This window comes from Pleurodeles waltl, chromosome 8 (assembly GCF_031143425.1).
Source record: "Pleurodeles waltl isolate 20211129_DDA chromosome 8, aPleWal1.hap1.20221129, whole genome shotgun sequence".
Lineage (NCBI taxonomy): Eukaryota > Metazoa > Chordata > Amphibia > Caudata > Salamandridae > Pleurodeles > Pleurodeles waltl.
The window spans coordinates 1,198,981,524-1,199,004,244 of record NC_090447.1 but is presented as its reverse complement, the minus strand read 5'-3'; the positions used below and the strand labels follow the sequence as shown (position 1 = coordinate 1,199,004,244).

Here is a 22,721-nt window from a genome sequence, read left to right as displayed (position 1 = left end):
CAAGATAAGGAGTAATGGCTGCTCGAGTTTGAGCAGATAGACCGCGCGATTCTCTAAAGAGAACACCTTTCTATTCGAGTATGTCGCCTAATCAGAATGTGTTTACTTCACTTTGAAGGTTGCTCGAGTTTGAGCAGATAGACCGCAGGTCTATTCGGCTGCCTATCACGCTTCCATTTACTTTTATATCATTATTTAAGGTGTATTTCCCGCCGATATTTATGCAACTATTACTGTTTAAAGATGAGGTTTATTTCCACACCGGCTGATTTTTGTCTGGGATTGATGCTGACCAATTTGAGATTTAGAGGGGTCCCTAGGATGTATGGTAACAACATATTTAACCTATTCAACTGCACTTGATGCCTGGAATTTCCAGATATGCATAATTGTGAGTTTATTACCTGTCTAACTCATGATGTCGGTGAATTTTTATCTTTTGTGATTTATGACTTGTAATTACAGAATTTTAGTTTCTGATATTGGCCAGCGATCCTTCTGGGCTCTATCCTGAAATTAGGGATGGTAAGCTTGATTTTCTTTTATTTTATCTTTTACACGAGTGTGTCACTTGATCACTTTTTCATTTCACAGGCGCACCCATTCGTGAGTGTATTATCACTTGATTATATTTGATGTTGGTTTCTCTGCTTATTTTTATTTAGGGCAACTTTTGAATTAACAAGTAGGACTAAGTAAGTGACTTTGTTCTTTTCATACATTATTGATATTTATACTCTTTGGAGAAGGTTTTTGTCCTGATGAAGCGTCATTGGATCCGGCTGGACCGCATAGACAGCAAGTCACACCTCCCTGGACTCCCGCGGGTGTCTAGTTTTTAGAAATGTCTGGGTTTGGTAGGTCTCCCTAGATGGCAGTCGAGCCCAGGACCAAAAATGCAGGTGCCCCCCACCTAAACAGGTAGTTTTGTATTTGATAATTTTGATGTGTCCACATAGTGTTTTGGGGCATTTCCTGTTGTGGGCACTAGGCCTAGCCACAAAAGTGAGGTACCATTTTTATCTTGAGATGTAGGGGAATGCTGGGTAGAAGGAAATTTGTGGCTCCCCTCAGATTCCAGAAGTTTCTATCACCGAAATGTGAGGAAAAAGTGTTATTTTTGGCCAAATTTTGAGGCTTGCAAAGGATCCTGGGTATCGGAACCTGGTGAAAGTGCCACAAGTTACCCCATCCTGGGTTGACCTAGGTGTCTCGTTTTCGGAAATGTCCAAGTTTGTTAGATTTTCCTAGGTGCCAGATGAGCTAGAGGCCAACATCCCAGCTAGGCACTTTGCAAAAACAGGTCAGTTATCTTTGGGAAAATGTGATGCGTCCATGTTGTGTTTTGGGGCATTTCCTGTTGCGGGCGCTAGGCCTACCCCCACAAGTGAGGTACCATTTTTATCGGGAGACTTGGGGGAATGCTGGGTAGAAGGAAATTTGTAACTCTACTCATATTCCAGAACTTTCTGTCACCGATATTTGAGGAAAAGGTGTGTTTTTTGCCAAGTTTTGAGGTTTGCTAAGGATTCTGGGTAACAGAACCTGGTGAGAGCCCCACAGGTAGCCCCATCTTTGATTCGCCTAGGTGTCTTATTTTCAAAAACGCACAGGTTTGGTAGGTTTTCCTAGGTGCTGAATGAGTTAAAGGCCAGAATCCACAGCTAGGAACTTTCCAAGAATCACGTCAGATTACAATGTAAGAATGTGATGTGTACATGTTGCGTTTTTTGTGGCGGGTATTAGGCCTGCTCACACAAGTGAGGTACCATTTTTATCAGCAGAATTGGGGGAACACAGAATAGAAGAACAAGTGTATTGTCCATTGTCTTTCTCTACATTTGTTCCTTCCCAGTGCAAGACAGTGTGTAAAAAACTATTTGAGAAATGCCCTGTAATTCATATGCTGGTGTGGGGGCCCTGGAATTCAGAGATGCTCAAATAACCAGTACTTCTCAACACCTTATCTTGTGCCCATTTTGGAAATACAAAGTTTTCCTTGATACCTATTCTTCACTCTTTATATTTCACCAAATTAATTGCTGTATACCCGGTATACAATGAAAATCCTTTGCAAGGTGCATCTCCTTTATTGGCTCTGGGTGCCTAGGGTTGTAGATGAACCTACAAGCCCTACATAACCCTCCACCCAGAGAGTCCAGCAGACGTAACGGTATATTGCTTTTAAAAACCTAACATCGCAGGGAGAAGTAGAGAGAAATGGCTGTTATTTTCTGTAGGAAAACCTTGTAGGATATACACAAATGGCTCCTTGCTGAATTCAGAACCTTGTTTACTTTTCAGAAATGTTTAGCTGTCCGGAAACCAGCATTTATTTCACACCCATTTCTGTCACTACCTGGAAGGAGGCTAAAAGCACAAAAAATAGTAAAAATGGAGTATGTCCCAGTAAAATGCCAAAATTTGTGTGGAAAAATGTGTTTTTTTCTGGTTCACGTCTGCCTGTTCCTGAAAGCTGGGAAGATGCTGATTTTAGCACTGCAAACCCTTTGTTGATGCTATCTTGATGCTATCTTGAGGGAAACAAACACAAGCTTTCTTCTGCAGCCCTTTTTTCCCATTTAAAAAACCCAAAACAAAATGTTTGCTGTATTTTGGCTAATTTTTTGGTCTCTGCCAGGGGAACGCACAAACTCTGGGTACCTCTAGAATCCTTAGAATGTTTGAAAAAAGGACACAAATTTGGTGTGGGTAGCTTATGTGTGCAAAAAGTTAGAAGGGCCTAAGTGCGAATTGCCCAAAATAGCCAAAAAAAGGCCTGGCACCTGAGGGGGGAAAAGGCCTGGTAGCAAAGGGGTTAAAGAAACATTAGCACAAAACAGGTTGAAGAAACCTATATTTCTGGAAAATTAAACCAATCTGTATGCACAACACTTTAACCACAAAATATCAATTGCTCTTGACAAACTGGCTGCAGCCAAGTCAAGATAACCAAAACCCGACTTCAAAGCTTGAACAGATGGTAATTGATGAATTAGTGGAGCTGAAATGAACGAGATGTAACATGGGAGTGTAAATGGCTTAATTTAACATTAACAGAATGTACAATTATATGCAAGACACACAAGAGAGGCTGCATAAAGCCATTAGGACCACCTCAAGGGCCAATCACGCAAAACGCATTGAGGCATCCAACCAAGTGAGACAAATTTGTTGATTTCTCTGCGTCCAAAGTAATAAACATTCTTTAATCTGTCTAATATAATCCTTCAGATTCTTACTATTCGCTAACTTTTTCTTCTCCTACTCATTACACCTTTACAATTTTCAGACGACTGGAAACAGAACATGATGAAACTGACCATTGAGGACACGGACATCACACTTACCCATAGAGACATATTCAGCCTCATGCTTTACACTCTTTCTCCCGCCGCCCACTTTTTTGGGGACCAATTTGTGTTCCTCTGAAAAATGCCATCATCATACACCTGAAAATAAAAATTATTAAACCCGTAGAGCATTGTCAAAAATCAACTAATCTCAAATCTTCCCTAACCCAGCAAGAGCATAGAAAACAACAAAACTAATCTAAGAGTAGATGAAACAGAATCATATCCTTCAGGTTCAACAGTGTGGCACAGAAATTGTCTTATCTCTGATCAGACAGTGGCAGGTGATGATTTTTTAAATTGGTGGATCGTAATACTTGCCAGGAATTCACTTAAATTTTTTGCAAAAGTTGCCTCGAGTGTTCACCATATGCTAAGAATTCACTTCATTGTGCCTGTGCCACCATTTTGAAATGAGTATCCCTATATGCAAAGAATTACGTACAATATTACAGTACTAAAATCTTGCCATTTTTACTGCGCATATATATTGGTGGCGGGGATGTCAAACATTTCCTCCAGTAGTTCTGCACCAGCATTTTATTATAATTTGCTTCTCCCCACCTGCCACCTCAGACCCAAGTACACCATGGTTGCCTTTGAGGCAAAGCATTACATCCAGTCTGCTGGCACCAGCATTTTGCCTTGGGCTCCCTCCCTCAAGGCAAGAATTATCTTGTGTGTCCCATGGCCTGCATTTTGCCACAGGAGACCTTCCTTATGCCAAGAATTATTCCCATTATGCCAGCAGCAGCATGTTACTTTGGGTATTGCCATAAGTCCAGAATTATATTACAGCAGACTCTCAATCATAAAACATGCATACACGCTCTTACTCAAAACCCTAATTCTCACTTATGCTCACTCCCTCTCACATTCTCTCTTTTCCACCTCACTCACTCAAGCTCACATTCTCTCACTTGCCTATTCTCTCTCACACTCACTGGTTGTCACTCTCATACACACACTCACCCTTTCACACTCAGTGACTGTGCCTTAGTGCAACTGCACATGCTGCACAATTGATAGCTGCACCCCGACCCACTTCCACTCTCTCTTACAATCCCGAATCACTCACTCTTTGTAACACACTCATGTACACTCTCTCAAATTCAAATTCTCACTCATTTTCACTTTCATTCACAACCTCAAACGCTCCCCCACATTTTGACTCAATCTCTGTCACTCACTCACAAACACATATCCACACATGCACAGAGAAACAACATTTCTTTTTTACTTCCCTTGCTTAGCTGGAAACTCGAAAGACCCCCAGCAGCAGCAGTGGGATTCTAGTGCTGGTAAATGAAACTAGCTAGCCGTGATACCCATTGAGGAGCCAGACAGAGTAGCATAGCCAGATTTGAAAAGGGGAAGACCCACCTCAGTCCCTCTCCGAGAGTCTTGATACGACTGGAAACAGCCCTATAAAAAGCTAGACTGTGCTGAGGATCCTACCCCTGCTTCCCTGTGTGCCTTCTCATTGGCCTCAGGTATGCCCTGATGTGTGCCCTAACAGCTGTATTTTAGCAGATATACTGTGCTGCCTGAGAAAGTACAGTACATCTGCTGAATTAAATAGATTGTTCCTGTGTGAGAAGATCGTAGTAGAACTACGCCCATGAGACATATGCAGTTCACACATCCACCAGTAGAGTGCTGTGGTTATAAACAGCACCCTGTAGCTTGATTGTGCCTCAGCCCCCTCGTCATTAAGTCACTAGGAGCCTGTAGATATGGTCTAGAGGGCTGACCTGCACACTGGAAGTATTCATGAAATCACAAAAGTTGCGTTTTCTTCAACACTGTTGATTTAAATAATGAGCAGTTGTGGCAAGGGGCAGTAAGTAGCACTTCATAGGAGGCAGGGCTGTGCCCTGGAACCTCTGATAACGAAAAGCCCTTTTTCTCTGTATGCAAGAAACGCTAAATTCAAAATAATTCTCATCAACCTTTCTACCACCAGTGATACAGGGGACCATGGAATCCTCCTTGAAACGTCTACAGCTGTTCAGGTGTTGCCAGATCCCACTTGTCTTGTAGCAAATCATTTCTTTCCAACAACATACGAAAATTAAAATGTGGCTCAGTGGATTCATCTTTCTAATTAATGCCTTAAGATGTACCCTTGGGATCACCTTTCTCTTCTTTGCTATTGAAAATCTACATATACCATCTGGCCAAGCTTCTTGAGACTTACCAGTTGAATTTCCAATTGTAGGCCGAGGGCACCGAAAGCCGCTATGGTGAACCACTCAGAAAACCAGGCAAGCATGACCTTCTGAGAGGTTTCTCTGTATTTACAGGGCTAAAGCTCAAATACTGGTGATGGAAGGGACGGGACACTATTTTTTTCACCTGGTCCCATGTTCTTGGAACAGTCTCAATAACCTCATTTAAAGTAAGGAACTTGAAGATTATCCTTTATGCTGTTATCTCTTTCACGCCCCAAATATATGGTGTGAATAAATGGGGAATGGGTCATTCTTCAGCTTTGCTTTTCTCCTAGCCATACCTCTGATAACAACAGAGCTAGTCATTTCACCTCTTGACTATCGTAAGTTTATCTGCTCATTGCTTAATAAGAAACGTTTTGCCATACTCCGAGGGGAGCAGAATTTGGCAGCTAGTATATATCGGAAATTTGCAAACAACACTGAGAGTGCTTAATTTGCTCCTAGTGGATTCAAGAATTGTGTTCAAGATCCTTTTTACTGTCCACAGTGTTTCCTGGGGAAAGGGACAAAATACCTATAATCCATACCCTCTGACTCCTCACCAACTTGAATCTAAGCTTATCAATTGACAGTCTCATTGCCGAATATTCCTTCAAATTACTTCAACATGGAGGCAGTTTCTTGGGAATCGAGAATCCTAGGTTCTCGAGCAGCTTGAGTCTCAACCAGAGTTGAACCGAACTATGTGTAATTTAAAAACAGAATTTTTCAAACTTGCTTGTAACCGAGGTACTTGCAACCAGGGCTTTGCACTGCAGAATATCATCTGGTTTTCTACTAAGTTTCAACCTTCACCTCTTCAAGACACTGTAGCACTCAAAAGTAGCACATACATTCATACCCGAAAGTAAAGTTGGTAAAAAAAAAAAAGTTTTACTTTAGCTTAGTATTGCCTGATCCCAGCTGTAATGATTGTTTACCATCCGGGTTGACCATGTAATGCCAGTTTGGTGACCACAGGTTATTGAATATAACATTGTCAGACTTTAAGACTTTTTTATTCAACCTTGCAGTTCCCCAACTACAGACCTTAGAATTAAGCCATTCTCCATTGGAAAACGTATAGTGCTAAAAACAACTGGGAAGTCGACAAGGACACACAAATTTGAGGATTGAATAGAATAGATGAGAACGTTAGCGAAGCATAAATAGCGTGAATGGGAGGGGAAGGAAGACGAGCACCATAAAATATGGGAAAACTACTTAGAAATATAAGCTGTCTTAGACTGGCTACTTAATATTAATAGGCAAAATAGCCTTCTCTAAATTGTGTATATTTTGTTTTCATACTCCGTGTATGTAAGCTGATGAAAGTTGTTGTCCTGCAGCTTCCTGAAGGCTAGTGGTGCTAGAGATCATATATTATCCTCAGACGTCATGTCAGACATACGGATTCATCTCTAAGACTTGTCATGATGTTAGTGGCTCATTTGCACCACTGTGGTCATAGGGATCACTATACATCTGCAGGCATCAAAACATCTGATTGCAAAACGCCGAATATTCTGTGTTAAAGCTCCTATTAGAAGTCGTTTTGATTAAGATACACAGTGCACTCTTAAAACCACTGAAATGGACCAGTTAAATTATTGGCACTGGTGGAACCATAATGCATCCCCATTATGTTTGGAGTGTGTTGGAATGGAGGTGATACTGATAATCATGGACTGCTAATTTCAGAATGTTCTAAACTCTAAGATGATTTTAACCATAACATCTCTAATATAAATTGTTTACTTACTATGTGTGCATGTAAGTACAAAGGGGGAGATAGTCTATCCAGTAGCGGCTTGTGGAGGTTACAGGGGGCGGGGGAATATTAATAAAATTAAAAAATAAATAAAAAAAAAACGTACCTGCACGCCGCGCCACCGATCCTCTGTCTCCTCAGCAGAAGGCAGCACAGGCTCCCAGACTGGGAGCCTATGCCTGCTCTCGCCAGCCTGGCAACACAGTGCCTGCTGGAGAGAGCACAGTGTGCATGTGTATTTGGCCAGCCTGAGATGGCCGGCCAAACACACATGTGCACTGAGTGCACATTGCGCTCACCTTGCTCCCATCACCCCCAATGCCCCGCCCCTTTAACAACGAAAGGATAATAAACTTGATTTATTATCCTTTCTTTGTTAAAGGATTTGCCGCGGTTGCTGCTGGCCGGGGGGTGATGCCCCTCCACCATAGCGGAGGAGCCGCAGCTGCGCCTATCACTTCACGTGAACACTTATACCGTTCTCACATATGTTTTCATGCAAGGTAGGTGCTTGGGTGGTAGTGAAGGTATTGCTTTTCCGAATGTCAAGTAATTTTTATTAGCAAACTCATTTATTTGCATTCCTGAATCGGCAAAGCATTGATACTATTTCCTGTGAGCACAGGAAGGAATGGCTGATTACTGTGTTTGTCCACCTGTTTACATGAAAGTTCCCATCAAAATGATTCTTAAGGTGGAGCTCAATTAAATGACAATCAATCAGTTATCAACTACAACACGTCCCCAAACTCACCCTTCATTAATTGTAACTGTATATATTTGTATAGGTTACATGGATAGCATTGTTTTTGTTTTGTTAAATGTTTCTAATAAAGTTTAATAGCAAACACGAATACAGCAGTATAAGAGAAATCCCTGGGTAGGGAGTTACATATTCAAATATGAAATGTGCAATACAAAAGCATTGTTTGCAAGATACACAAGGTTCATGCATCCACAGTGTTTTATGGTGTGATCACACTTTACAAGTTAAGAGCAATCTTTGTTGCCCTTAGGTTGAACTCCCACCGCCCGATCTTGGACCAAGCTCTGCATTAACTCAAACGCTTACCTTGCTGCGTGAAGTTCTTGTGTCTCATGATTCCTCTGTAGTCCCCTTGGATGCTAGACAAGCAGATTTTGTGCAGGTGAGATCTAAATAGTGAATTATTACCATGTAGAAAAGTATGTAGTGATAGAAAATGATGCATGCACATAATACACTGTGTGTACCTTTCGACTTTTGTTCCAAATTAACTGTAGAAACTACTGGTATTAGTCATTTATCGAGTTATAGCTACTTCAATTAATTAACTATAACTGGTGAGTTTTACTGTTTTTTCTACTTCAAAATGTTATATTTAAACTGCCATTTTCACCTAACTATAATATCACTTTAGCCCTTTGATTTTATCTGTGAATTTCTCAGGATTTATTTTTAATGTGAAGTAAAATATTTTGGGTTTTTTTCAGTAAAAAAAAATCTATCTATCTCTCTATCTCTCTATCTATCTATCTATCTATCTATCTATCTATCTATCTTATCACTTAGAAAAACAAAGGTTATAGGGACGTTATAGTTGGGCTTTCATTTTAAATGTACAAAACCATAGAAATTCAGCTATTATAGTTAGAGTTATCTCAAGTAACTATAACTCCTGCCCTAAGGTAACTATAACTTGCTCCCCCGCCATGCACAGTTTTTTTCTCAAACATTTTACTGCAACTAGTACATTGATATTATCAATGATGTTATCAAAGATGTCATGAGTGCTGTAATATGTGGTGTAATTAGCAGTGCATGGCGCGGGCATGAGTTGTAGTTACTTTAGGGCACGAGTTATAGTTACTTGAAATAACTAACTACTTACATAGTCCCCAGGCCCTGGGGACCACCACCTCCCTGGGGCAATACATTAAAAATAATTAGGGGAGCTTCCCTCACCCCTCTCCGTGGGCCCAGGGGACTACCACCTCCCCAAGGACATTTTATCTATTGAAAAAGAGGGGTGTCACGATGCCCCCCTCCCTAAGCCGATTTTGGCCCCAAGTCCCCTGGGGCCCAGAAGTTATAGCCTAGGTTCCGCGGGGGAAGCCTCGAGGCCCTCGCAGTCCCAGCCGGCTCGAGTCTCCTGCAGGACCCAGCATTGTTCCTACACGCAGGGAGCTCCTGCAAACAGCAGCTACCTGCATGCAGGAGAAATGTTTTAATCTCTTTCTGTGCTTGCATGCTAGCGGCCAGGGAAAGAGATGAAAACTGCGCTTTCAGCAAACAGGAGAATTTTTAAAGCTCCAGCTTGCTGAAAGCAGAGTGTTTGCTTTTGCTTGGCAGTAGCTGTTACAGGTCCTGCCGAGCAAAAGCAAGCAGCTACCTCCCGAGGGTGGGCCCAGGCTAGGGTATGATGGTCCCCGGGACATGCATGGCTCCTGGAGAGGGCCCCCCTCCTTTGATCTGTATGAGTCACTCCTAGGAGGTGGTGGTCCCCAGGGCCATAGGGTGGGGGGGGGTCCGTGTAGTCCCCCATCTTAATTTTTTTTTAATAGCCCTGGGAACGTGTTGGGGCCTGTGGACCCCCCCCCAATAGCATTGAAAATATGTAGCCCTGGGGAGGTGGTGGTCCCTGAGACCCAGGGGCGGAGGGGGTCCGCATGCCCCCCCCCAACCATGCACAATTTTTTCATGAAAATTTGTACTGCAGATGTTACATTGATATCAAGGTACGCGACCTCGGGTAGGCAAAATAGCAGACCACCAGCGGAAGAGAAAGAACTCACCTTGGTCATGAGGTTTTATGCGTACCTATGATGCCCTGTCTTTAAAAAGGGATGGGCGACTCACTGTAAGACTGACTGTGACGACTGGTCAATAGACTGTAAGTGACCTCCCAGCATTTACGGCCACCATTGTTTGTTTGTGTTTTTCAATTTATATATGAAGGAGAAGTTAACAATTAGATGGTCCTGATGAAGCGCCAGTGGATCGATTTTGACCGAGTAGGCGCGAAACATGTCGACCCAGTGTAAGGAGTGAAGACTCTTTTCCTCCTTCCTTTTTTCTTAGGAGTATAGGAGACATTATTCCCTTGAGACTCCTACCTGTTTTTAACCTTGGCCTGACCCCTACTACAAACAATAAATTTGGCAACCAGGTGTGCAGAGCCAATTTTATTTACCCTTCACTCTCCTTACCTCCTCTGTTAGCACGTCCTGCGGACCTAAGAAGATCTGTAGTGTTATCTTTCGGTTGTAGAGCCACCACCTTTTGGGTGGTGGCCCGTCAGATATTGCAGTGCCGGTCTGACGAGGAGTTAGCCCGATGATGATGCCTAGCATCTCAGTGTGATGCTTGAGGGCACTCCTACAAGACCTTCTCTCAGTCTTCTGTCTCTGTCCTTATTGACAATATCTTCTCTTTGGAACAGTGTACACGTTTTGATTACAAGGTTACATTGATATCATCAACGATCTTATCAAAGATGTCATGAGTGCTGTAATTTGAGGGGTAATTATCAGTGCATGGTGAGGGTGAAAGTTATAGGTACCTTGGAGCACAAGTTATAGTTACTAGAGATAGCTCTAACTATTACAGCTGAATTTCTATGGCTTTGCACATTTAAAAAGTGAGCCTAATTATAATGTCCCTGTAACCTTTGTTTTTTTAAAAGTGAATTTCAATGTTTTTTTAAATTCTGTTTTCTAACTATGATGTCCCTCTAACCTTTGTTTTTTTCAGTGAATTTCAGGAGTGGTGGTGGACCCCCTGCTTTACTTTAATTTAAGACCTGGGGAGGTGGCGTTCCCTGGGGCATGGGGGAGTCAGCAGGACCCCCTACTATTTTAAAAGCATTTTGCCCCAGGGAGGTGGTGGTCCCTGGAGTGCGGGGGGGCAAACTATATTACAAACAGCCCCAGAGAGTTGGCGGTCACTGGAGCTACTATAGGCCCTAGGAGGGGTCCCAAGGCACCCCTGCCTTTTTTCAGCCCCCAGTGGCCCCGGGACCTGGCCCAACCAGGGGCAAAATAAAAATAAAAAAAAGGCGGGGTTCATTTTTTTTTTTTTTTTTTAAATCTCAAAAAAATCCTCAGATTTGCCTGCAGAATTTTCAGAGATTTTAAAAAAAATGAGTTTTTTGTTTGTTTTAGCACTGGCGGAGTCCATAGGGGACCCCTGAACCTAGGCTGGTGACTCAGGGTATCTCTACCCTGGCCCCTTTTCTTTTTCATGTTTTTTTATGGGACTCAGCTTCAGCTGAGTCTCAAAATGGCTGCCAACACTTTCTTGTTGAAGTGTTGGCAGGCAATCAGATATCAGCAAGGGGATAGTTTGATCTGCGGATCTTCTGCTTCCCTAGATATCTATATCCTTTAATATCTGAGAATCTACTGAACTGATTTACTCCAGATCACAAAAAGCACATAATCTGCACATAAGGATCTAGCTTCCTGACAAATATGGTAGAATTCCGTTCAGCAGTTCGGGATGTAGACATATCTGAAAGACCCTATGGGAAAATGAATGGGGAAATGCGTTTTGGAACCCCCCCGCTGTTTTTCTCGGTCCCTGCTTGACAGATCACCCTGAAACTTTCAAGACAGCAGCTGAACTGACTGTCGTAACAGTTTTAAAAATTTCGTGAAGATTCATCAAACGACGCCAATGTTATTGGCAAAACAAAAAAACAATTTTCCTTTGGAAACTGGGTCCTAACTATAACTTCCAGTGGCACTGCAAATAAAGTTACATGATGTTCAGATCTCAAAATATGTGTGGGTTCAATTCAAATTATTAACAATAATGACAGGAACAAAATTTTGGAGGGTTAATATCACGCCCAGCTTCAATCGGTTCTTGAGTAATTCGTGTAATGGACGGAAACATAGAAGGAGGAGCTAGCCGGATTTTTACCCTGTGGCTTGTGGTGGGAGCTTACCCGATGCTTTTTAACATCAGTGTGTTTTTTGGCCATTACACCTCCAGTCCTTTTCAAACCAGATGACTACACCGGTTAGTCTCCGTAGGGTAAAATTCTGTTGTTGGGACTTTCATTCATATGTGAAGAGAAAAAATACTTTAGGGATGTGGTAAACTGTTCTTAGTTCAGTTTAGTTTTTTAGTATTATATTGTTATATTGTTTTGAGTGGAAGGCTCCCCTATTTTCCTTAATTCTCTCTTTACTCCTTTTGTTTGAGACTCTGTATAAGGAACCTGGGCCAGTAAGTAAAGCACAAACAGTAGTTCACAGGGTTTTTTCTTACCTCAATATCACTAATAGCCATTCTCACAACTAGATGCAATAGTAAATATTAGTGTTCCAACAAATTGTATTATTATGGCATCCTAATACCGTATTATATCATCTAGCACAGATGGCACAACATGATAAAAGTGCTCCAGTGCATAAAGTGTATGCACAAAAATGTATGTACAAATGTACAATTGTACACAAAATGATATTTGGAGTGCCTTAGCTTTGTAACAACTGTCACGTCCAATACAATGTGTTTGAATCCAAAATATGTCCTAATTTCATGGATGACAGTCCTTAGCTACCTGTAATTGCTGAATGCTGAAAGGCTGTTGTGGGGCGAAACTCATACGAGGTACATGTGTTCTTCACATGTTGGGGTACCACTTTTGGCACTTGGGAGCGCTGCTCTGCGGAGAGGGCCTTTTACACATCCAGAGTTCCTCCTGTGTCTTATTCACAAACTGTTTGTTGTTCTATTTGGTCTGGATGGAGGGGCCATTGCCTCTCTGTTCATGGGTGGAGGGTGGGAAGTTCTTGCCGAGATCCTAGTCCACATTGCCCAACTATCGAACACTACCTTCTTGGGGACTTCTGATACCAGACCTGCCCTTGCATGATCTACTCCTATGGCTCAAATGGCTGGGGATAGCATGGGATACAGGATCCTAACATGGAATGTCCGGGGCCTTAACACCAAGGTGAAGAAATACAAGGTCTAGGCATACTTGAAGCGGAGGGGAGTCAATATCGTCCTGTTCTTGAAAAAAAAAACAATCTCTGATCTCACTGCACTGGAAGGTGCTGCTCTCCACAAGAGGTTGTAGGGTCAACTTTACTGCACCACATATTCTAACTTTGCCTGGGCTGCTCTTATATCCGTGCAACCAGGTGTTCTCTTCCAGGCCTTAGTGGAGAAACATAATGGAGAAGGCAGATTTCTGTCCTTAGCGAGCGTTTGGGTGGTCTCAACACTGAACAGGCCTGATTTTTTGACAAACTCTCCCTTGTTTTGTCACTGTATATACCCCACCCTATCATGCTTGGTGGGGACTTTAATTGCATCGCCGACCCATTGCTGAATCGTTCGCATCCCACTCTGACTGACTTCCCTGTGGTACGATTTGCAAATAGATCTGAACGTTGCAGACACAAGAGGGGCTCCTAGATCCTTGGAAGCAAAGTCACCCAGGTGATAGGGACTACTCCTTTCTCTCCTCTTTACACAACCTACATGTGCGATTAGACACCTTCCTGTGCACGCCGCCCACCCTTTCTAGTGACTCATACCACATTTTTAGCCAGAACCATATCTGACCCTAACCCACTGCTTCTGATGCTGGCCTGGGTGTCGACACTTTCTAGCATTCCGACCTGGCGACTCAAAAGCGAAAACTTGAAAGAGCTAATTTTTCGACACGTTATAGGGGAGGGGATTAAAAAATACTTTGCAGAGAATGAGGGAACAACCTTTTCTGTTCTGACTGAGTGGGACGCCTTTGAGGTAGTGCTTAGGGACCAATGCACAGCACATGCAGGTGGGGTTTGTAAGACCCTCCTTCATGAGGTCCAAACTCAGAAAATCCTCGTGATAGGCATGATGGCTCTACTTGGCATCAGACGCTCTTAGAAGCACATGAAAAACTGGCAAAACCACTGGAGAGGCTCCATTGCTTTGATTATAAGGAGGACATGGCCAGAGCGCATAAAGAACAAGATAAATCAGGGTCTCTGCTACCCTGGCAGGAGAACCCAACCAAAAGGGTATCCACGATCCTAGAATCGGACAGTGAGCAGGCTGATAGGGTGTACAAACAACCCAAATTTAAAGAGTTGTTTCACAAAGACTATACCACGCTCTGTGCCCGTCATTTGCAGGCTACACCCACGACCAGGCTTGCATACCTTGCTCAGCTCCACCTGACCTTCCTTACTGTGGAGGTGGCAATTTAGGGGCAGACATAACTATCTAAGAAATAGCAGCCACTATCGCTGCTATGGCCTGTGGCAAAGTACTGGGGTCTGATGGCCTCTCAGTGGAGTTCTACGCTACGTACAGTGATTTATTAGCGCCCGACTTCTTGAAGTATATAAATCTACGAGGGATGTTTGTTTACTACTGCCAGGGAGGCACTGATCGATCCTCTGCTCAAACTGGGATGTGCCCACCCCCTGTTGTCACCGCGTATAGACCCTTGTCGATGTTAAATGTTGACTATAAAATCCTGATCAGAATTTCTGCCACGCAGGTTCTGCCTTATATGCATCACAATATTCATACGGATCAGAGGGGTTTCATCCCAGAATGCAAAATGCCCTCAATATCCAGAGAGTTGGCACTTCTGCTATCACAGCTCAGTGCTTGAACCCAGAAGTGGTAGCAATGCCAGTAGACATAGAGAAAGCTTTTGACAGCCTAGTATATGTATGTTGTAAGGGGGAGGATAGGTCTGGGCAGAGATTTTACTAATTGGACAAGACTAGTATATGCCTCCGTCGTGGCACGGTTGAAAGTTGGAGGGCTGACTTTCGACTACTACTGTGTGGAACGAGACGGGGGACCCTTTGTCCCCTCTGCTCTTTGCCATCCTAGTAGAACCCCTAGCATGCAAAGACAGACATAGAATGCATTATACTTGGATTTCTGCCCTGGGAGACAAATATAACATCACTTTCTATGCCTATGACATGGTACTTTTTCTCAGTGATAAAAGAGATGATGTTGATGGAGCCTCCTGACTTCTGAATGACTTTTGGGAGATATTGGGGCTGCAAGTGAATTGGCATAAAAGCTGCTTTTTCCTATTACATCCCACGGAAGAGGATAATGCAGGCTCCGGGGGTCCCAGGTCAGAGCAGACTTTGTTTCGCTATCTCAAAGCCTAACTCTATAAGAATGAAAATGATATCCTGGAGGGCAATATCAGTAAAGCAATAACGGCTGCCCGAACGAGTGTGGGGTTCCAGAAGTCACTCCATCTCTCCATGATCGGTAGGGTCGCAGTAGCGAAAAATGGAGCTTTACTTATATTACTTTGCTACTGTCCCATAGTTGTGCCCAGAAGTAAATTCAGGGAACTCAATAACCTACTAACTGACCTAATATGGAATAAAGACGTAGAGTGGTGCCTGCGAAACTCCAACGCCCTAGCCTTGATGGTGGCCTCGCAGCTCAGATGAAATGAGTGACACAAGGGGTAGCAGCTAGAACTCAGAAACAGGGCCATGGTGGGGCAGATACCCCAGCTCCCCAGTGGTTGTCCCAGCTATTTGTGGAATTTAAGAAACTAAAAGCTGAACCTAGGAGCTTACAGCTTGTGGCTAAACACTGTTGGGCGTGCTACCTCTGGAAAACTTACACCATGGCCCCCTATTTGCCAGCGATGCCTCTCAGCTGAATTTCAGACTTCTTATTGGCAGATGGTCAACAACGGTTGGTTGAGTGGACGGAGTCATGCATTGGGAAACTGGGTGATCTATACTCTGGGAAGCAATTGCAAACATTTAAGGACCTGCAGCTCACATACAACTTACCAGTAGAACAGTTTTTGCTTTTTGGGCACTCTTAACGGCGCTGCGTAGAACTTGGGCGATGACCATGCTGAACCAAATGCACAGAAGGAATGTGACATAATGTGCATGACCTAAGTTAAACACAAAGCTATCACACGCCTTTTTAACGCCCTGCAGGAAGACATAATTGCCCCTCTTCATGATCTGCAAGACAAATGGGCGAGTGATATTGGTATCCCTTTAACAGATTGGGATTGGACATGGGTGCTTACTACCATCCTCCGAGTGTTTGGGAATGCCGGTTTTAAAGTAATGAACTTCTCTTAACTGCACAGGGCATATCTCAAACCGGGCAACATAAATAAATATTTCCATTCTGCTCAGGCAGCATGCCCCAGACATGGTGCGGTGGGCACTGAGCTGCTACACATGTCAATGGACTGCCCCCATCTTACTGAATTCTGGACCGACGTAATTACATTTATCAAAGACACCACTGACAGCAGTATCATAGTCTCACCCTCAATGTGTCTCTTGGGTCTTTTCCCAAGGCCAGCCAAACACAATGTGACCACTAAGTTTATATACCCTGCGCCAATATTAGCCAAGAGACAAATAACCATTAGGTCGACGGGCATCAGGGGCCCGCGCTTGGCAAAATGACGTAGCAACTTGGAACTCCTGACAGAATATGAAGTATGGCCCTTATGCAGGATGCCAAATGCAGGAGGGTCCCAATGGAGATGACCAGAGACGGCTCTGGTTATCTCTATTGGGACATAAGGGCCATACCTCATATTCTGTCCAGTGTTCCAAGTTATTAATGGATGACAGCCCTGAAAATGTGTTAATGTTGTGACACCATGGATAAAATCACAGGTTGTCAGTCTGTTTATCTCTATGAATGAATGCATGTAGTAAACGCATGGTAGCATACGTTTTTATCCTGGAAGGTTTGATTTGTCCAATAGCACAGTGTTTATTATGTTAATACCCTTGGGACTGCTATAGGGGTATGAAAACCCGTAACAAATAAGAGGACACAGAGGCATATTGAGAGACTCATTCTTACATTTTACTGACACAAGTGGAATAGTGACCCCGGTATGTTGTGACACATCTTCTGTTGAACCATGTCAACTCGTGAATCATGAAGATGTTGGATTGAAACCAGTCACTATACTGGACAAATTCCAGACCTGTAGTGCTTAAACAGAATCTAATGACCATTTTCAAAAGTGAAATAGAATAAAATCTATGAAAACTTTACGTTATACACCAAAGTATGGAAGCGAACATTTGTTTTAAGATCCACAAGGCTGTAATCAAACAAAACAATTTGTGAAGTTATTGTCTAATGCATTTGATTGCCTGTTTAACTATCTATGTTGAATGGAATCTCATTGTTCTATTTTTCCAGTAATGACTGCAGTGTATGTATATCAATCTCTTGTAATTATTAGAATAATGTAATTTGTTACGTTCCAGAATGGGGGGTTTATAACATTTTCTTTGAATAGTTTAAACTTTGGATGTTTGGAAACAATTTGCAGGTTCTTATATATAACATTTTACTGGTGTTGATTACCTTAGATCTGTCCCTGACAGTCACTCTTTAGAGGTAAACTGATTCTGATTAGACACTTGTTTCACCCTGCAGGTTCTGTCCTGTGTCCTGGATCCTCTACTTCAGATGTGCACTGTATCTGCAAGTAACTTAGGTACTGCGGATATGGCCACATTTATGGTAAATTGCCTTTACATGATGAAGACGACATTGGCTTTGTTCGAGTTCACTGATAGGCGCTTGGAAATGCTGCAGTTTCAGGTAATGTTTCTTGGAGTGCACCCGAGTATGAGTCATGCTACATATTTAAAATCAACTCCAGATTCCTGTACATTTTCCTTTTCTATGTAATGCACATTGTGATCTGGAAAGTTTTCCACCCAAACTACTTGCTTTTTATTTGTGTTTGTCTGGAAGGCAGAGGGGTTAAACTTGTAGATATTGATACATTCTGTTGCTTAGCTCTCACAACATCTCGTTAACAGCTGCTTCCCAGAGGGTATCACTTGGCTAACCCTAGTTTAACACGACCAAGTCAATACTTTGCTCTTCCAAGTGATCTGTGACCTTTAGGAGACAAAACCTCAAAACAGCAGTTTAGTTAAGAGATAAATAAAGCACCACACTGAGATTCACTGAAAAGAGTAAAAGAGTAATCTGTTAATAACTGTAAACATTAGGAATTACAAAGGTGGAAAGTTAGGGTGAAATGATAAAAATAAATTTGTATTCCTAACAATAATCAGTTGAGCCAACCATTTAACATGAATGTTAATGAGGCCTATGATATCCATTGGCAAAGTATAGAACTGTCTTGTGTCACTTTCAGATTGACCTATGGCTCAGGTAAAGCTTGCTGACTATTTAAAGTCCTCGATTAAGGCGAATGAACAGGGTTTATCAAAGATTGTATCTGCAAACTGTAGAGGCTTACATTGACTCCTGTTTGAAATGAGGAGGCAAAACCCAGGACGTAAGTATTTATGTTACCCGCCAGTTTTAACTCCTGATTTTTGGTGTTGCTGTACAAAACAACACCATGCCCAGTACTCCCATTAACATATTGTGGCACATTTGTTCTGTGCAATTAACATCATCCTTTTTCCAGCAGTAATGACAGCCAGTATTTGTGTATATAGTTTTCTTGTGTCACTAATGGAGTAAACCTGCGTCATATACACTGGTTTTTGCGGTAAACTTGAAATGTGCAAAAGCATTTAAGGTGTGGAGCAGTCAGGTTGCCATACCTATTTAGCAATTTGCTCAGTTCTCTGAATGAATCTTTTGGGCTTCAGGAAGAGGCAACCAGATGTCCCTGGCTTCAGAAAATAAACATTGAAAAGGAAAGCCTTCAAGCTAAATGCTCATAGTGATGGAAGGTTCACATCAACAGCCAAGGAAGGTTGATACTGGACGCAGCAAGGCCTCATCTCTCTGCTTGATCTTTTGTTCTCTCCTTTTGTGGAAATTCTGGAGTGAGGCAGAGCTGAGTACGGGTGGGCACTTGCTCAATCTGGGCACATTGCATTTCTTGAATAGGTTCTGCTAAGTCCACTGGCTCCTTCTGTGGTTTCTCCTAACAAATTAATAGATTTTCCAGAATATAAAATTACAGCTGGGAGGTATTGTTTGGTATTACAACTATTCCACAGATGATTTTCTGTATATCTTCAGGTATAGGTTTGGGTTTACATAGTAAATGCATTGCTGATTTTCACTAAAGATTCTATGCCAAGTTTCCAAAAGCAACATAGGCCCTCATTACGACCCTGGCAGTCAGCGGTAATTTGAGGAAAGGTACTGCCAACAGGCTGGCGGTACCTTTTCCCAAATTATGACATTGGCGGTTTGACTCAACCCAAACCGCCAATGTACCACTCCGTCTGCCAGGGTGGTAACAGCCGCTGGGCTGGAGACTTTGGTCTCCAGCCAGGCAGCCGTCACAATCCCACCCTCAGGATTATGACCTCGCCTACCCCCATGGTTTTCATAGCAAGCGTACCACCACAAAAACCATGGCGGTAGGCACTATCAGTGCCAGGGAATTCTTTCCCTGGCACTGATAGGGACCTCTGCCGCCCGCCTCCCCAGTGCCCTCCCCCACCCGCCACCTCCCTCTCCTGCCCCCGCACATTTTCACACCCACACGTGCACACACACACACACACACACACATACACACATGCATGCACACCTACATACGCACACTGCAAAACACACCAACAAACTCTGCCGCACACATGCATTCACAACACACAACATACACGTACACTCACATTCAGGCATTCACGCACTCATTCAGCGCGACTCACACCCGCACGCACTAGTCATAAACAGACACCCCCACACACACACACAACACCCCCCCCACACACACACACACACACACAACACCCCCATCTCCCTCTTCTGTCGGAGCACCCGACTTACCTGTGTGCAGGGGGTCCTCCGGCTGGAGACGGGACGCAGCGTCCATCAGCTAAACACCGCCAGGCCGTATCATTGCTCATGATACGGTAGGCGGTGTTTGGCTGGCGTGGCGCTGCTGCTGACAGCAGCGCCACCTTACCGCCGTCCGCTGCCATGACCGTCGGCGGTATTCCGCAAGCCTTCTGGCAGAATTCCGTCGAGGGTCATATTGTGGGTGGGCGGCTGGTAGCCATGGCGACGGTATGTTGGCGGCCGTCGCTGTGGCGGTAGGCAGCAGTTACCGCCAATGTCTTAAAGAGGGCCATAGTGTTGGGTAAGTTCTAGCATATGTAGCACAGTGACATTAGCCTCCCCATACTTTGAATGTTGAATTTTCTCTAGGGTTATGTTATTCTTGGCCCTCTTTGTAGAGTCATATCCAAACTTTTTGCCTTCACTCCTTGCATTTTTGCTGAATTTGTTTTGTTGGCCTTAGGACACTGCACGTTTTACCACTTCTAACCTGTGCTAAAGTGCTTGCGCTGTCTCCTTTAAAGATGGTAAAATTGGTTTTCCAAAAGTTGGACATGATCCTTTAAGTTTACATGTCCGGATAGTGAAATACTTGCAAATTAATTCTTTACTATTGCAGGGCCGACCTTTCCCAAAGGATAATGTTTGATTACCTTGTTATATTTAATAAGTGCTAACCTTTCTTTGGGAGCAGGTCATGTTTGGTGTATGAAGAATTGTAATTTAAAACCTTCTTTAATGGTAAAAGGTGGATTTAAAGTCACAGTTCTAAAAATTCCATTTTTAAAAAGGTGGCTTTTTCTTCTCCTAACCATTTGGTGCCCGCATGTCTAAGTGTAATTGACAGTTGGCTTTTGTGTATTCCTCCCAGACAGCTTCACAATAGAGATAGAGGGTCTGGTTTTTGGCAGAATGGGTGATCTCTGGCAGAATTGGGGGGGGGAGGTGGGGTTGAGCTTCAAAGGCACTGATGCACCTCACACATAAAGGACCCAGCAAGGGGGGTAGTCATTTTAATTAAACAAGGATTTCAAGCCAGACCAGAAATTTTCGAAATAAAGGCAGACCAAGCTGGTCGGTGGATTATAGTAAAATTACAGGTTAATGAAGTATCTTTAATTTTGGCTGGTTATTCCGGCCCAAACTGTGACGATAGTGAACCTTTGAAGAAGGTATTTTCTCAGCTTATTGAGTTCTCAGATTCGGTCATTATGGCGGGCGACTTTAATATGGTTCTGGACAATAGATTGGATAGATCTGACTCTTGCAGATCTCTGGGTACACCCAAATCGCAATGTTTTTTAAAGAGAATGATGAAGGATCATGGCTTGTGTGATATTTGGCGTAAGAAGAAAGGGGAGGCCAGAGCCTTCTCCTTTTTTTAATAAGAAATATAGTAATGCGTCACATATCGATTACTTCCTAGTGGATGAAAGGTTGTTGGAAAATGTTGAAGGAGTCGAATATTTGCCTTCACACTTAACTGACCATGCGGCAGTAATATTGCATTTGACTGCCCCACAGAGAAGGTTGGTTAAGAGGTGGACACTAGAGCGTGCACTATTATTAGATGAAGATGTCTTGCTGCAATTACGTAGGGAATCCGAGGCCTTTTTCAAAATTAATATAGGGTCGGCATCATTATCAGTGGTTTGGGACTCTTTTAAGGCGGTAATACGAGGGGTGCTCAAAAGTATAGCATGTTAAAAATGTAAAGTGTTCAGAGACAAAATAAGGGTGTTAGACCTGACAGCCTTAGGGTAGTCACCCCTAACTTTTTGCCTGCCTCCCTCCACTTTGTGGATACTGTTTTTGCTGGTTTTTAGACTCTGCGCACTTTACCACTGCTAACCAGTGCTAAAGTGCATATGCTCTCTCTCTGTAAACATGGTAACTTTGGATCATACCTGATTGAACTATTTAATCTACTTATAAGTCCCCAGTAATGTGCACTCCAGGTGCCTAGGGCCTATAGATTAAATGCTACTAGTGGACCTGCAGCACGGATTGTGCCACCCACTTAAGTAGCCCCTTTTCCTTGTCTCAGGCCTACCATTGCTAGGCCTGTGTGGGCAGTTTCACTGCCACCTCGACTTGGCATTTAAAAGTACCTGCCAAGCATAGAGCTCCCCTTTTTCTACATATAAGTCACCCTTAATGTGTGCCCTGGGTATCCCCTAGAGCAGGGTGCTGTGTAGGTAAAAGGCAGGACATGTACCTGTGTAGTTATATGTCCTGGTAGTGTAAAAAACCCTCAATTCGTTTTTGCACTGCTGTGAGACCTGCTCCCTTCATAGGCTAACATTGGGGCTGCCCTCATACACTATTGAAGTGGCAGCTGCTGATCTGAAAGGAGCAGGGAGGTCATATTTAGTATGGCCAGAATGGTAATACAAAATCCTACTGACTGGTGAAGTCGGATTTAATATTACTATTCTAGAAATGCCACTTTTAGAAAGTGAGCATTTCTTTGCACTTAAATCCTTCTGTGCCTTACAATCCACGTCTGACTAGGTTTAGTTGACAGCTCCTTGTGCATTCACTCAGACACACCCCAAACACAGGGTACTCAGCCTCACTTGCATACATCTGCATTTTGAATGGGTCTTCCT

General features: G+C 43.1%; 1 protein-coding gene across 1 annotated transcript in view; it reads left to right on the top strand.

Annotated features, from left to right (window-relative positions):
* Nucleotides 1-22,721, top strand: part of COG6 (component of oligomeric golgi complex 6) — a 521,976-nt gene that overhangs the window by 366,313 nt on the left and 132,942 nt on the right. Inside the window, exons 14-15 of the mRNA XM_069205482.1 lie at nucleotides 8,357-8,488; nucleotides 17,761-17,928. Coding sequence (XP_069061583.1) covers nucleotides 8,357-8,488; nucleotides 17,761-17,928 — 300 coding nt within the window. The remainder of the gene's footprint in view (nucleotides 1-8,356; nucleotides 8,489-17,760; nucleotides 17,929-22,721) is intronic.